The 16,332-nt window shown below is 44.5% G+C and overlaps 1 protein-coding gene across 6 annotated transcripts in view; it reads right to left on the reverse strand.

The window, feature by feature from the left end:
* The window catches only part of LOC126237364 (neutral ceramidase-like), a 563,642-nt gene that overhangs the window by 167,918 nt on the left and 379,392 nt on the right, over positions 1-16,332 (reverse strand). For all 6 annotated transcript variants that reach the window (XM_049947432.1, XM_049947435.1, XM_049947436.1 and 3 more), the window contains one exon: positions 10,646-10,844. In XM_049947432.1, coding sequence (XP_049803389.1) covers positions 10,646-10,844 — 199 coding nt within the window. The remainder of the gene's footprint in view (positions 1-10,645; positions 10,845-16,332) is intronic.

Below are 16,332 nucleotides of genomic sequence, written 5' to 3' on the forward strand. Positions count from 1 at the left end.
ATGTAGGCTGCAGTAGGTACTGGGAGATGAAGGAGCTTGCACAGGATAGAGTAGCATGGAGAGCTGCATCAAACCAGTCTCAGGACTGAAGACCACAACAGCAACATTGCACTGGCACGGGTACAAATCCAGGTGGTGCAGCAACGGAAACCTGGTGATCTGGAGCAACATTCTGAATTTTCTCTTCGGCTTCTGGCATGGGTCGAAGTTGATGACATGTGGCTGAGCAACATTCTATGGAGTGAGGAGGCACATTTTACACTACAGGTTTAGTCAACGCACAGCACTGCAGAATTTGAGCTACTCTTGAACCAAGCGCTGTGCACGAAGAATTATCACACTCTCCGTATGTGACTGTGTGGCGTGGATTCACAAGCACCTTTATAATCGGCCCGTTCAAGAGAATACATCCAGAAGGCCTGCACGTTATCGAGACGACCTTACACAGCAAGTGATTCCTGTTCTGTAAGATTGAAACTGTGTTTTATGCGAAATGGGTCAGTACTGCAATTGTGTGTAAAGCAGTGTTTTATACGAGATGGGTCAACACCTCATGCTACTCGCCCAATGAAAGATATGTTAAACACGATCTCCCACGAACATGCTATCCGCTGCAGAAGATTTGCTGAATCTATGTAACTTTTGGCTCTGAGGATAACTAAAAGGAAGCGTTTACCAGCACAAGTTCGGTCTCTGTCTGATCTGAAGTCCAATATACAGGAACGGAATGCTCAGATTCCACCGGAACTGATGCGAACGACTGTTTATTACGTCGTTATACGGATGCAGTCTCTCGACGACGTCAGCATTTCGTCGACGTCTCACGTTCTCAAACTGAACGAATTGTGTAAGCGGCAAAAAAAATCAGCATTATGCCTTTCCCACATCTTTGACGTTTTCCGCGCATGACTCGTTCCTAATGTAACACACATGGTAGATTTTTATACGTCGTTCTTGTATTCACAGCACCAGATCTGCAGATGGTCACCGAAATTGGAACTAACTTTTTTCTAGCGTAAATAGTTTCTGCATTAACGCATTAGAAAATCTACCAGGTTTCACTGTCATACGACAATTACAGCCCACACTCAACCACTTTGAGTAGCTGCACTTTAATATAACCAACCGTACATAAGAAACTTCCTGGTAGATTAATACTGTGTGCCGGACCGACACTCGAAGTCGGGACCTTTTCCTTTCGCGGGCAAGTGCTCTACTATCTGAGCTACCCAATCACGACCCACGCCCCGTCCTCACAGCTTTAGTTCTGTTAGTACCTCGTCTCCTACCTGCCTCGGACATGGATGTGTGTGATGTCCTTAGATTAGTTAGGTTTAAGTAGTTCTAAGTTCTAGGGGACTGATGACCTCAGATGTTAAGTCCCATAGTAGTCAGAGCCATTTGCAAGGATATTGCGGAAACATGACTTAGTCACAGCCTGGGGGATGTTTCCAGACTGAGATTTTCACTCTTCAGCGGAGTTTGCGCTGATATGAAACTTCCTAGCAGATTAAAACTGTGTGCCGCACCCAGACTCGAAATCGGGACTTTTGCCTTTCGCGGGCAAGGGGCGTGAGTCGTGCTTGGGTAGCTCTGTTGGTAGAGCACATGCCCGCAAAAACCAAAGGTCCCGAGTTCGAGTCTCGGTCCGGCACACAGTTTTAATCTGCTAGGAAGTTTCATATCAGTGCACACTCCGCTGCAGAGTGAAAATCTCATTCTGGAAACATCCCCCAGGCTGTGACTAAGCCATGTTTCCGCAATATCCTTGCAAATGGCTCTGACTACTATGGGACTTAACATCTGAGGTCATCAGTCCCCTAGAACTTAGAACTACTTAAACCTAACTAACCTAAGGACATCACACACATCCATGTCCGAGGCAGGATTCGAACCTGCGACCGTAGCGGTCGCGCGGTTCCGGACTAAAGCGCCTAGAACCGTTCAGCCACACCGGCCGGCTCCTTTCTTGCAGGAGTGCTAGTTCTTTAAGGTTCACTGGAGAGCTTCTGTGAAGTTTGGAAGGTAGGAGACGAGGTACTGGCGGACGTAAAGCTGTGAGGACGGGGCGTGAGTCGTGCTTGGGTAGCTCAGGTGGTAGAGCACTTGCCCGCGAAAGGCAAAGGTCCCGAGTTCGAGTCTCGGTCAGGCACACAGTTTTAATCTGCGAGGAAGTTTCATATCAGCGCACACTCCGATGCAGAGTGAAAATCTCATTCCAGTAAATGAACTGTTTATTATTTCAAAAGTAATCGCCATGATTGTGAATACATTTATCCCATTGGAAGCCTTCGTGGAAAAATGACTGTATCCAGGCAAGCCGACATGTTGCCAAGGTTGTTTCGACTACGCAGCAAATGTTTCGCTAGGAAGCCCTTACACGCCCTCCATACAGTCCCAAACTCTCCCCATGCGATTTCCATATTTTCGGTCCCCTGGCTGTCGATTTGCTTCAGACGAACAGATGCATGCGTGGATACAATCATGCTTCCGTAGGTAGCCGCAAACAATTTTTCCATCAAGGCATTCACTGTCTTATCTCTCAGTGGGATAAATGTATTAACAGCTATTGCGATTACTTTTGAAGTAATAAACAGTTCGTATTGTATTGTATGTTAACCGGGGACCTAGAAACGACGGAGAGACTCCGTCCCCGCCGCAGCCGCATTGGTCCACAACCCCACGACGACTACCGCAGTCCACTTCACCCCTCCGTCGCCCCACACCGAACCCAGGGTTATTGTGCGTTTCGGCCCCCGGTGGACCCCCCACGGAACGTCTCACACCAGACGAGTGTAACCCCTATGTTTGCGTGGTAGAGTGATGGTGGTATACGCGTACGTGGAGAACTTGTTTGCGCAGCAATCGCCGACATAGTGTAACTGAGGCGGAATAAAGGGAACCAGCCCGCATTCGCCGAGGCAGATGGAAAACCGCCTAAAAACCACCCACAGACTGGCCGGTTCACCGGACCTCGACACAAATCCGCCGGGCGGATCCGTGCCGGGGACCAGGCGCTCCTTCCCGCCCGGAAAGCCTTGCGTTAGACCGCACGGCCAAACGGGCAGGCTTAATATACAGTTTACTCTTTTCCCATTGCCAAACACCTTGTACATCCTCTATTGATGCGACCCGTTAAGGATTCCAGACAGGCATAATAATGAAGTATCGGTCGAATGAAGGATGTGTAGGGTACTTTCCTCGTGCTTCCTGAACATTCTTCCAATGAATTTCAGTTTGGCACTTGCCTTACTGCGATGAGTTTTACGTGATCGTCCCACTTAAAATCGCTCAGGACGCATGTCAGATATTTGAAGGATATGAATGCTTCTGGTGATTCTTCGGAAATCTCGTAACCATGCGATAGCTTTTCTTTACGCCTATTTCTGCGCAACACCTAACATTTGTTTATGCTGAGAATCAACTGGATGCCCTAAAACAAGAGTCAATCCTTGGCACGTCTTCCTACATTTCGATACAATTTTCTAGTGTTGGTAATCCTCCACATTAACAGTATCATCCTCAAACAGCCTCATATATTTCGTGAATTACATTAGCGTTGGCAAACTGAAATGTAAGTAGATCGCGACTTATGTTTATGCATTTTCGTCTGTGTGAAATAATCCACACCTTCCGACCCTCTACACTCGGTTATTGGTATACATACTGTGCATAGTAATTGCCCTATAACGCTACAGTTTTGCGTCTGAGGATTTCTCTCTGTTAAAAAACAGAAACTTGCTCTGTTCTGTTTTCCAGAACCTCTCCGCTCCAGTTAGTTCCTACGCTCGAATTTTGTTCATAAAGTGACCGTGTGGTTCAGTGTCGATTGCTTTCTACAAGTCAAGGGACACGACAAGAAATAGGCGCTAGTACGTGTTTGCTTCTGCGTCTCGTGGACGAACAGAGCAAGCTGGGTATCACACCAGCACTGATTCCTATAGAGTAGATTTTCCGTCACCAGGGAGTTCATAATACGCAAACTGGTGCTAACGTACTTTGAACGATCTGTTTACATAAGCGAGATATGTCCAGCTGTAATATTGTGCGATATTCAGACAGTTTTACATTAGTATGGACTGCTTGCATTTTTTTAGGAGGCAAATGTTTCTGTTGTAATATATTCTGTGACGTCACATTAATTGTAAACGTTATACAACTATTATTTTGATCAGCAAGCGTTCGATGTGGCTTGAGTCATTGCTTAAACCCACGCTTTGTGCCTGTTATCATTAATAACATTATGCATGTAAGTACATTTATCAGCCAGAACATTACGACCGCGGACCTACTACAGTCGATACAAACCCAGGCGATAGCAGCGTCACCTGGTGAGGAACGACTGCTAGTCAGACACCTTCGACCATAAATATAATAGACTGGCCCTGACGTCATTTTCGTGGCTCCAACATCTCTGGGCTAAAGTCACGTGAATGTTGGCAAAACATGGTTGTTTCGTGTTGCGCTTATGGCTGTACTCAGCGTTTTGTCGAGGGAAATGGCATTACATTGCACGTGTGTTTGTATGATAGTGCAGATGCGTTTATTGAAATCTGCTGGAGTGACTTTTATATGTTTTTTTTCACTTGAAATAGAGTGTCACGTAAATTAAAGTGTAGAAAGTGATGCCTGTAAAGTCAGACTCATATTACATTTTGGGAAGTATCTGCGATTTTTTTTTTTTTTTAGCACTAGGCGACTTAACTTCTGAGGTCATCAGTCGCCTAGAACTTAGAACTAATTAAACCTAACTAACCTAAGGACATCACACACATCCATGCCCGAGGCAGGATTCGAACCTGCGACCGTAGCGGTCACGCGGTTCCAGACTGAAGCGCCTTTAACCGCACGGCCACACCGGCCGGCTGCGATAATTCGGTTACAGAAGTAAGTATAACTGTTTCTCGTTCCTACTCATAGGTTCCCTAAGGATGAAAACCGAAGGCAGCTTTGGATACAGGCCCTGAAACGGAAAAATTATAAGCCATCTGCACATACGCGCCATTTTGTATATACAAGTGAGATTATAATAAGGTAAGAGCACCTATAGTCGACACATGAAGAGTATTTTTTTGCACCTTCTAATACTATTAAATAAATGTAGGCTCCAAAATTATTTTATGAAACTTCAAAGTCTCACCTTTCATCTAAAATATCATTTAAAAAAAAAAAACTGCTGGTTTAAACTTTTGTAAAAATAGTAGGAACTGAACCTTTGAAGTGCACCTAAAATTGATACTCTAAAATGGACCTGCTCCTAAAGTCGACAGTTTTGGCACCTATAGTTGACATAATTCCCGTATCCCATTTTCTTTTATAAGTGACGAGAGCTCAAAACGCGGCGAATCCAATGTTTAAAGTTTTGACACGAGCCTGCTCTTACTGTTTAAAAGAATTTTAACGACATTTTACTGTAATCGATAGTTCATAGTCATTTCGTCCTGCTGCCCACCAGAGGGGCGTTCGATGTATGTTAGATTTTATAAATGGTACTGTGAACAAATCCAGGTCAAATGTAGTTCTGACATAATTTTTCGCAAATAAAAAAGTAATTTTTGTTGGAAGCGTTTGGCAGTCAATTGAGAAATGTGAGTAAAATACGATACAAACATAGGATGGCAGACCCCTGATTTGAAATCCCGCCACGTTTTGCCACCAGTCACGTGGTTTATGTTGGAGCCACACCAGTCCTGTAGCTTCTGCACAGCAAGGCCAGTCTACTGATATCTATGGTCGAAGTGAGACACACGCACGGTTCATGTACAGCAGTATCAGTGAGAGTGCTGCCCGTGTGTAGAATGGGGAAGGCGCGCCATCTGAGTTTGACCGAGGGCAGATTATGATGGCCCGGGGGCTCGGCACGGTCGTTTCGAAAGTTGCGCGACTTGACCGGTGTTCGAGCAGAGCTGTGGTGAGCGTCTTCTTCAATATTGGTCAAACCACCTCCACACAATGTGGTGTTGGGCGGCCACCCCTCACTACCGACGTCTGACGTCGGGATGTCGTAGGCTGGGCAGACAGGCGCGAACTGTGGCATAAGACTACTTTAATGGTGCAGCGAACACTCCCTAAAGATGGGCTTCCGCAGCTGACGACCCACGAATGTGCTAATCTGAACACCACGTATCGGCAATCACGACTGAAATGGGCACGTGACCATCAGCACTGGACGCTGGCGCAGTGACAGAGCGTCGCATGATCTGATGAATCCCGATACCTTCTTCATCATGCCAATGGGCGCGAATCTGTCGTCTTCCAGGGGAACAGGTCCTTGACGCCTCTAATGCAGGACAGAGACAAGCAACACAGTGGCGAGTTCTAGCTGGCGTGCTGGCCCCCTCCAACTCGCCAGATCTGAACCTGATCGAACACGTCTGGGATATGGCGCTACAGCTCATCGCCCCCCGCCCAGAAATTTATAGGAACTAGGTGACCTTTGTTTTCAGAAGTGTGCAAACACCCCTTCAGCGACCTACAAGGGCCTCACTGCCTCCACGTCACGACGCGTCGCCACAGTTATGTGTCAAAGGTGGACATACCGGCTATTAGGCAGCTGGTCATAACGTTCTGGCCGATCAGTGTAGTATTCTGTTGTAGGCTGACTATCATTAATATTTTTCCTAATGAATTAAAACTTGTTACTGGATCAACAGTTCACATTAAACCACTGAAGTCTCATACGTACAGTGTACTTTCTTGTCCTCACATACATTAAAACTGAAACGCACTGTATACCTCAATGCACGCTTTAAAACAAAAACACAGTTCATATAAAACTAATGTGGATTATTTCACACAGACGAAAATGCATAAATAAAGGCCATTATCTATTTGCAGCTAATGTTGTAATACCCAATATGCTGTTATATACAGTGTACAGCTCGTTAGTTTATATATTGTATCGCTGTCAAAAATAGTCATATTTGCATATGATGTGCAACAGGTAGAACAGTAAGGATATTAGTACAGGAATCGTAGTGTACGTGTCGATGTATGTAGACCATCCGTATTATCTTTTATTGGACTTGTAATCAGTTGTGTAGTCCCCATATGAATGTAGAGCAAATATGAACAGTGTTTGGTGCATGTTATTATTGACAACGAAATTTATTTTTCTACTTGACACCACATAATACTACACAAACGCGCCTTATTTAAGTATTTCATTATATATGTGAACGTTATCAACCCCATTACCTTATGAGTCGTACCTTTTAACTTTAATGACAGAGTATGTATTTTATGCTATTCAACGTCATAGGTTTAATATTGGCATACAAATTGTTTTCAGTGACACTAAGACGTCTGATGATGATCTGAGAACTGAAAGTGTTTGTGATAAAGAAGTATTAATTGGTAGCCCTTGGTGGTGTAACTGTGTTTTTTAAATACGTACCAGCTACGCGGCATCACCTTCATAAAATATATCAAGAAAATAATGTAGATATACAAGAGTTCGGAATAAGTTGCGTAACGCGTAACAAGCATTTTACTTCATGATCCGTTCAAGGTAACGAAAAGAAGTTTTCAGCAAATGATAGTACGAAGAGGGCCACGTAATTATGTTGTGGAGCCAATAGTCTGACGTCTCAAATCACACGTGATAGTAAATTAATATTTTTTTTAAAAAAATGGACGTCATAGTATTTTTAGCTCTGTTCGAAATGGCTCTGAGCACTATGGGACTCAACTTCTGAGGTCATTAGTCCCCTAGAACTTAGAACTAGTTAAACCTAACTAACCTAAGGACATCACACACATCCATGCCCGAGGCAGGATTCGAACCTGCGACCGTAGCGGTCTCGCGGTTCCAGACTGCAGCGCCTAGAACCGCATGGCCACTTCGGCCGGCCTCTGTTCGAAGCTCTTGAAAAGATGAGTACAGTAGTATAACTTTTCTCAAAGCCATCCAAGAAATTTCTTCAAACTGAATCGTCTATTGCGTTATAAACGCCTCTACGTAGGGGCTATAGTACCTAGCTCCATCAGTACGTAAAGCTTTCTGACTGTTTACTTGTCCCCATAACCTATACACTTAATCGTGATCAAGTACTTGCATTTGAAATACTTTTCTTTAAATTATTATAATACCTTATAAATTAACATACAGCTCCTTTTACAAAAATTGTGACTTTGAAAGCCGTTTAATAAAAGTAGCCTTTCGAGTTATTTATTTTTAGGTGAGTTGCGAATCGCTAAACTATAGCAATGACATTCCGTACGTGGGTCCTCGAGTGCTAAGCATACTACAGTCTTTGGCTGGTAAAGTGAAGGCATGTCTCTAGTCGATACTTGGAAGCATAGTCGGCTGACAAACGACATTCCCTTGCGGCAGAATTGGGATGAAGTTTGCCCCGTTGAAAACAAGGCAAAGGCACTCTGTTTCTGGGTTTCTGACGAGCTCTTTCCGTTTGCTGAATTCGGTGCTTATGTTCTCTGTCTTCAAGCACGTCACAGCACGTTTGTGGACGCTGCGTACTGACCTCATATTTTAAGGATAAGACAAGTACATTTGCAAGAAATGAGCTCCAGTAATCGATCGCGCGCGAAGATTTGGACGATAATTCTAATAGCGTCCAGTAATGACCTGATAGTACAGCTTTTGAACTTTAGCGCGCACCTAGGCACCTATTGTTTGTCATTCGCTCCAGCCAACTGCAGCAGCCTAATGTCTGACCGTGAGGACTGTACTGCAGACTGTCAACCTCACCCCCACATACGTTCAGTATTATTTAATACTATTCTCGTATTGATGTTGTGCAGCTATACGAGTATATAAGCTTCAAAACTAAAATGAATAAACCTAAGCAGCTGAAAAATTATTATGAAATGGAGGTAGCGGCTTTCGATTAACAATTTAAACATGCGAATCACGTTGAAGAATAGCGCATCTCCTGCAATCGTGCTTCATTTTAACAGTGCCAGCTTTAGAATACAAATTAAATAACGGACAGCAGCGATGTTAATGATTAAGAAGTGCTTCGCTACTCCTTTAATGAGACACTCTTTCGTTTCATTCATTTACGAAGCATTTTTGAATCGCAACACAATAATGTTCGGAGCGAAACGATCTCTGCCACCACCTGCAGGTTAGAAACGAAGCACTCCGACACAATGAACGAAGCCTGTTACCAGTGTCAAAACAGTATTTCATAAGCCTCTTACTAACTCCATTCTACAGTGCTTCGCACTCGGCCATTAATCCGCCACTGCGGGTCGGAGCGAGTGATGAGCAACCGGTGCGCATCCATGATTGTTAAGCTGTGCCTTCAGAATGTCGCAGCTATGTAGTGTCAGAATTATGGCCAGAATTTTCGTGCGGCATCGATTACTTGGGCTGTTATCTTGCAACTGTGCCTTTTTCTCCTTAAAATATGAGGTCAAGTTTTCTTATGAATTGAGGTTACCTTCCGACGGACATTTCCATGCTGTAAACTACGAGGATTATGGTGAGGTCGTGGCAGTGTTCGCGCAGCTTGCCGTAATATTATCTTCACAATGCTTTCAGGACTGTAGATGTACTGATACCTTCGGTCGCGTCCACACTTAATTCCCACCGCTCAAAGAGAGACACCTTGTTACACGCTCACAGGGCAACATCGGTATCAACTGTCCTCTGTCTTGAGGTTAACGTTCGGCATTCGTTATATTCCCACTGTTTTGTGCTGAGTATTTTTTAGTGTATGTGTCATATATTGACGACTTAATTACTTGTACATTGTTACGCTTAAGACTGTTGCGAGCCATCAAAGACACTCCAAGACAGGAAATCAGAGACACAGTGCAGAGAGCAGGCGAAAATGTAGCCTTTAGGTTACCGGAGCTGAATAGTAGCTCTAGAGCCCTGCAAATTGCACACGCTCTAGGCAGCTGCCCCACTTCAGAGAATTAACTAATCTGATAACTCCATCCACACCCTAGAAGCTGTTGTAAGGCGCCACAGCAGAAGACAGCCATGAAGAAGTACGTCTAAGCGGAGGCAGCAAGCTTGATACTTGCTCCTAGAACTGCAACGTCAGTGGGTTTACACAGATTAAGGCGCTATTACAGCAACTCACAATTACAAAATTACTAAGGATGGGGCCAAAAGACGTAAAATACTGTTGTTTCTGGGCATAACAGGAGTGGTAGTGACGTTCAGCTTTCAACTAATCGCTGTTGGTACCAAACTCGATGCCGGCCGGGTGGCCAAGCGGTTCTAGGCGCTACAGTCTGGAACCGCGCGACCACTACGGTCGCAGGTTCGAATCCTGCCTCGGGCATGGATGTGTGCGATGTCCTTAGGTTAGTGAGGTTTAAGTAGTTCTACGTTCTAGGGGACTGATGACCTCAGATGTTAAGTCCCATAGTGCTCAGAGCCATTTGAACCATTTGAATCTAAAGGTGGTTGGCCAGAGGCGTCCTGGAAATGCAGAGCGACTCGTCAGGTTGGCTGGAGCTTGTTGAGTGTCGATGGATTAGTGGGTTGACTACAGGAAGTGTAAACAGAGCGTCGCCACGATTCTTTAAGAACACATGGTCGGACCGCGAATGCAGCCTGGCTCACGCTACTCCACTGCGGACGTCGCAGAGATCGCGATAGTGCGAGTAGTGCCACGCGCTCCAGTGGTCCACCACCCTAAGTTAAGCAGACGTGCTACCTCACCTTGCCAGGCATGGCCCCGCCGTTGAACTGCTTCTCCAGGAGTATGGCGGCGTAGCCGACGTTGTCGCTGGAGACGAGCGTGTTGGTGTTGTTCATGGAGGTGGGGTGCACGGCGTACCAGTTGATGGCGCCCAGAGGACGGCCGGAAGGCGTCTCGATCCGCAGCTGCACCATCGTCTTGTCCACGTCGTGCTCGTACCTGCTCACACACACACACACACTGTCACGCTCAAGTTACAGTGTCACCAAGAGTACAGCCGTCGTTAACTGACCAACGTGTCACGAGCAGTACAAACTTCTCAAGGAACCATTCCGCACCAAGTGGACCAGTAGTTCCTAACTAATCATCTCCAATCTGAATAAAATGTTGCACAGATGCCCGTAATACAGGTTGATTTTGCTAAGCGTGGACACATTGCAGAAAATAAACCCTGAGAGGATAAGCAGCAAAAAGATCATATGGGCATAGAATCGGAAATGTGTTCCAACGGAGGTACTCTCACATGAATTTGGAGATAAAAGATATCTGACAGTGTAGGTTTCAATGATTGAAAGCACACATGAAATCACACGAGGCAAGTGGGAATGTGCTGTCTTTAGTTCCACTGTCAGGAGTAATGCTGTCCATGAGCGAAGAGAGTCGTCAACAGCAGTGATGCGAACGCCGCCAAGTACCGACGTGTGAGTGCGCCACCATTATGGACACCACTACTGCTCATTTGGGTGTGAAGCTATAACAATGCTACAGACAGAACATTCCTACTTGCCTGGTTTCTTATCATGTGTGATTTCCATCACTGACACCTAGAATGTCAAAGATATTTTATCTCCACCTCAAGTAGCTGTACATACCTGCCAACGCATTTCCGGTCTTAGGTTAATACATCTACATCTACATTTATACTCCGCAAGCCACCCAACGGTGTGTGGCGGAGGGCACTTTACGTGCCACTGTCATTCTGTCATTACCTCCCTTTCCTGTTCCAGTCGCGTATGGTTCGTGGGAAGAACGACTGTCTGAAAGCCTCCGTGCGCGCTCTAATCTCTCTAATTTTACATTCGTGATCTCCACGGGAGGTGTAAGTAGGGGGAAGCAATATATTCGATACCTCATCCAGAAACGCACCCTCTCGAAACCTGGCGAGCAAGCTACACCGCGATGCAGAGCGCCTCTCTTGCAGAGTTTGCCACTTGAGTTTGTTAAACATCGCCGTAAAGCTATCACGGTTACCAAATAACCCTGTGACGAAACGCGCCGCTCTTCTTTGGATCTTCTCTATCTCCTCCGTCAACCCGATCTAGTACGGATCCCACACTGATGAGCAATACTCAAGTATAGGTCGAACGAGTGTTTTGTAAGCCACCTCCTTTGTTGATGGACTACATTTTCTAAGGACTCTCCCAATGAATCTCAACATGGTACCCGCCTTACCAACAATTAATTTTATATGATCATTCCACTTCAAATCGTTCCGTACGCATACTCCCAGATATTTTATAGAAGTAACTGCTACCAGTGTTTGTTCCGCTAGCATATAATCATACAGTAAAGGATCCTTCTTTCTATGTATTCGCAATACATTACATTTGTCTATGTTTAGGGTCAGTTGCCACTCCCTGCACCAAGTGCCTATCCGCTGCAGATCTTCCTGCATTTCGCTACAATTTTCTAATGCTGCAACTTCTCTGTATACTACAGCATCATCCGCGAAAAGCCGCATGGAACTTCCGACACTATCTACTAGGTCATTTATATATGTTGTGAAAAGCAATGGTCCCATAACACACGACCATTTCTGCATCTACATCTACAGGTTACTCTGCAATTCACACTTAAGTGCGTGCAGAGGGTTCATGGAACCATTTTCATACTACTTCCCTGCCATTCCACTCTCGAATGGCGCTTGGAAGAAAGGAACACCTAAATCTTTCCGTTCGAGCTCTGATATCTCTTATTTTATTATGATGATCATTTCTCCCTACGTAGGTGGATGTCAACAAAATATTTACGCATTCGGAAGAGAAAGTTGGTGACTGAAATTTCGTAAATAGATCTCCCCGCAAAGAAAACCGCTTTTGTTTCAGCGACTGCCACCCCAACTCGCATATCATATCAGTGACACTCTCACCCCTATTGAGTGATAACACGAAACGAGCTGCCCTTCTTTGCACTTTTTCGATGTCCTCCGTCAATCTTACCTGGTAAGGAACGCACACCGCGCACCAATATTCCAGCATAGAACGGACAAGTGTAATGTAGGCTGTCTCTTTAGTGGGTTTGTCGCATCTTCTAAGTGTTCTGGCAACAAAGCGAAGCCTTTGTTTCGCCTTCCCCACAATATTATCTATGTGGTCTTTCCAACTTAAGTTGCTCGTAATTGTAATTCCTAGGCATTTAACCGAATTGACAGCCCTTACCTAAAATTTATCGGATTTCTTTTAATACCCATGTGGATGACCTCGCACTTTTCTTTGTTTAGTGCTAATTGCCACTTTTCGCACCATACAGAAATTCTCTCTAGATCATTTTGTAATTGGAATTGATAGTCTGATGATTTTACTAGACGGTAAATTACAGCGTCATCTGCAAACAATCTATGGGGGTTGCTTAGATTATCACGTAGTTCATTTGTATAAATCAGGAACAGCAGAGGGTCTATGACACTACCTTGCAGAACGCCAGATATCACTTCTGTTCTACTCGACGATTTACCGTCTATCACTACGAACTGTGACCTCTCTGAGAAGATATCACGAATCCACTCACACAACTTAGACGATACTCCATATGCACGCAGTTTCATTAATAGTCGCTTGTGAGGAACGGTATCAAAAGCCTTCTGGAAATCTAGGAATTTGGAATCGATCTGAGATTCCTTGTCGACAGCACTCATTACTTCATGGGAATAAAAAAGCTAGCTGTGTTGCACAAGAACGATATTTTCTGAATCCGTGTTGGTTATGTATCAATAAGTCATTTTCTTCGAGGTGATTGATAATGTTCGAGTACAGTATATGCCCCAAAATCCTACTGCAAATTGAGGTCAGTGATACGGGTCTGTAATTCAATGGGTTACTCCTATTTCCTTTCTTGAATTTTGGTGTGACCTATGCTACGTTCGAGTCTTTAGGAACAGACCTTTCGTCAAGTGAGCGATTGTATATGATTTCTAAGAAAGGCGCTGTTGTGTCTGCATACTCTGAGAGGAAATTGACTGGTATACCATCTGAACCGGAAGATTTGCCTTTTTTAAGTGATCTGAGTTGTTTCGCAGCATCTAAGATATCTACTTTTATCTCACTCATGCTAACAACTGTTCTGGTTTCGAATTCTGGGATATTTACTTCGTCTTCTTTCGCGAAGGAATTACGGAAAATCGTATTTAGTAACTCCGCTTTGGTGGCACCATCATCGGTAAGATTTCCATCGCTGTCGCGCTGTGACGGTATTGACTTTTTTTTTTTTTGCCCCTGATGTACTTTACATAGTACCAGAATCTCTTTGGGTTTTATACCATATTTTGATACAATATTTCATTGTGGAAACTATCAAAAGCATCTCGCACTGACGTCCGCACTAAATTTCGAACTTGCGTGAAACTTAGCCAGTCTTGGGGATTTTGCGTTCTTCTGAATTCGGCATGCTCCTTCTCCTTTGACGGACTAGTTCCTGCAGTTTCGTCGTATTTAGCAAAAACACCCTGTATAATAAAACTACGTTGGACAAAATTGGTTAATTTTTTATTAATCTTTCCCCACACATCATAATTATCTTTAAACGTTACTAGTTTCGATAGACTCAAACAGTGGTCTTCAGATCTAAAAATAAAAGTTAAGACTTCTATAAGCTTTGAAATGACACATCTAAAACACATTTGCTGTTCTAGATTGATGACATGACAAGGAGACCACGTGGCGACAGGATTTTTGTAATTTTTTGTATTAATTATCGTGCATGAAGTTCAGAACTCTAATATCAGTTAGCCAAAGCCATCCAGCGGTACCTGTCAGTGCTTCCCACTGACTTATGTGGCTTCCCTCACAGAGACCTTCAATATACTCTTAGCAGCGGGCCAACCGCACTGCAATATTTGGCATTTGAGATAGCGAGATATTTCAGTCCTAAGTTTGGTCCGTGTTGTTCCGTCGCTTTGCTGTTTAGATAGATAAAGGGCCTCAGTGCGGTGACAAGAGAGCCCACGATTTTTCCCAGGTATGCCATATTCAGTGCCATGCCACTCATTGATGATTACACTCCTTGGAGAAAATAAAGTGCGCGAATATTGATTGCTATGTTTCCCGCGCAACTGGTGTATCATTATAAGATGATTTAGTGGGCCACTCGACATGCGATGGCGTACGTGAGTGTTGTACCTGAAGCCGACTAACTGTGGCCAGAGTTGAAGAAGCTTTATATAACTACTGGCCTGAAGTCAGATGGTCAGCACTGTCATGTAGCAACACGACAGTTATTTATTGAATACTGATGGTGAAACCGTGGAACAACTGGGAACTTTTGAATCCGGATGACTGGATAGCGTTTCGAAGCACCCTTCTCCCGAAGGTTGCAGCCAACTTAGGGATCCAGCAAAGAGAAGAAACAGGCCTGTAGCAAAACTGCTCACCCGTTGCCACTCAGTTGTAGCCGTTCGAGCAGTTCGACAGTAAACCGAGCAAATACGTTACCTTTTTGTTGCTAAATATATCCGGACTACTTTAATGAATAAATGCATCCAATTCTGCATTGAGCGGTGGGAACTATTTCCTCCATTTTTTCGTCTCTAGATATATCGTCGGCTACACTTCATTCAAGCGCACTTGTGCTGTTTTATCCATCGTGGAGTTCTTATCTTCATTTTCTTATCGAGTGTACGGTACGTCAAAGAGTTCTCAAAATGCTGACCGCCTGAACTGTTCTTAAGAGTGAATTCAATCTTCAGGAATGGAAAAGGCATACATCTGGAAGAGATAGGTAGTCTCGCGTAGCGACTCCGTCAACCACGCAATCCCTCGGCGGCACTCAAGCGGAATTGCCCCTCGCGGCGGTGTACCATCTCCATCCTCCTCCTCCTTCTCACCCCCCCCTCCCACTCACCTACCCACCCCCCAACACACACACACACACACACACACACACACACACACATTGTCTTTGCCTCACAGACGGAACAGCACAGACCCCAGAGCGAGTCTGTAATATTTCAATACCACCATCGAGGAGGCGATCTGGCTTCTGAAGCCAATGCTGCCAATAAGCGTTTGCCTTTCTTGCGTTTATAAAGCAAGAACTGTGCTGCGGGTTGCAGAAAATGCGCCTATTCTCAGCGCCGTGCTGTAATAAGTAACGGAATGCTGTCGTTTTCATTAATTATTTATTTAATTACTCAGCCGTCCAAAAGCAACGTCAGCGAAGGACTATTATAAGCTGATCTCATTTATCGCCCTTTCGTTTAACCGGATGTATTTCATCAACTCACCATGTCAAGCACAATGTTCGTCCGATATTTCGAGACACGTTGTGTGTTCATCGTTTCGGGAGGTCCCAAATATCACTATAGCTATTCGAAAGATGTTCTAGTTTTGTGTTTCTTCTTGTTTTACGTCCTTTTCCACTGGATCTTTTTTAACGTTGAAGCAACAGGGTGTCTCGTAAAGAGTGCAACTCCTATATCGAGAATATATGAATG

This window comes from Schistocerca nitens, chromosome 2, assembly GCF_023898315.1.
Source record: "Schistocerca nitens isolate TAMUIC-IGC-003100 chromosome 2, iqSchNite1.1, whole genome shotgun sequence".
Taxonomy (NCBI): domain Eukaryota; kingdom Metazoa; phylum Arthropoda; class Insecta; order Orthoptera; family Acrididae; genus Schistocerca; species Schistocerca nitens.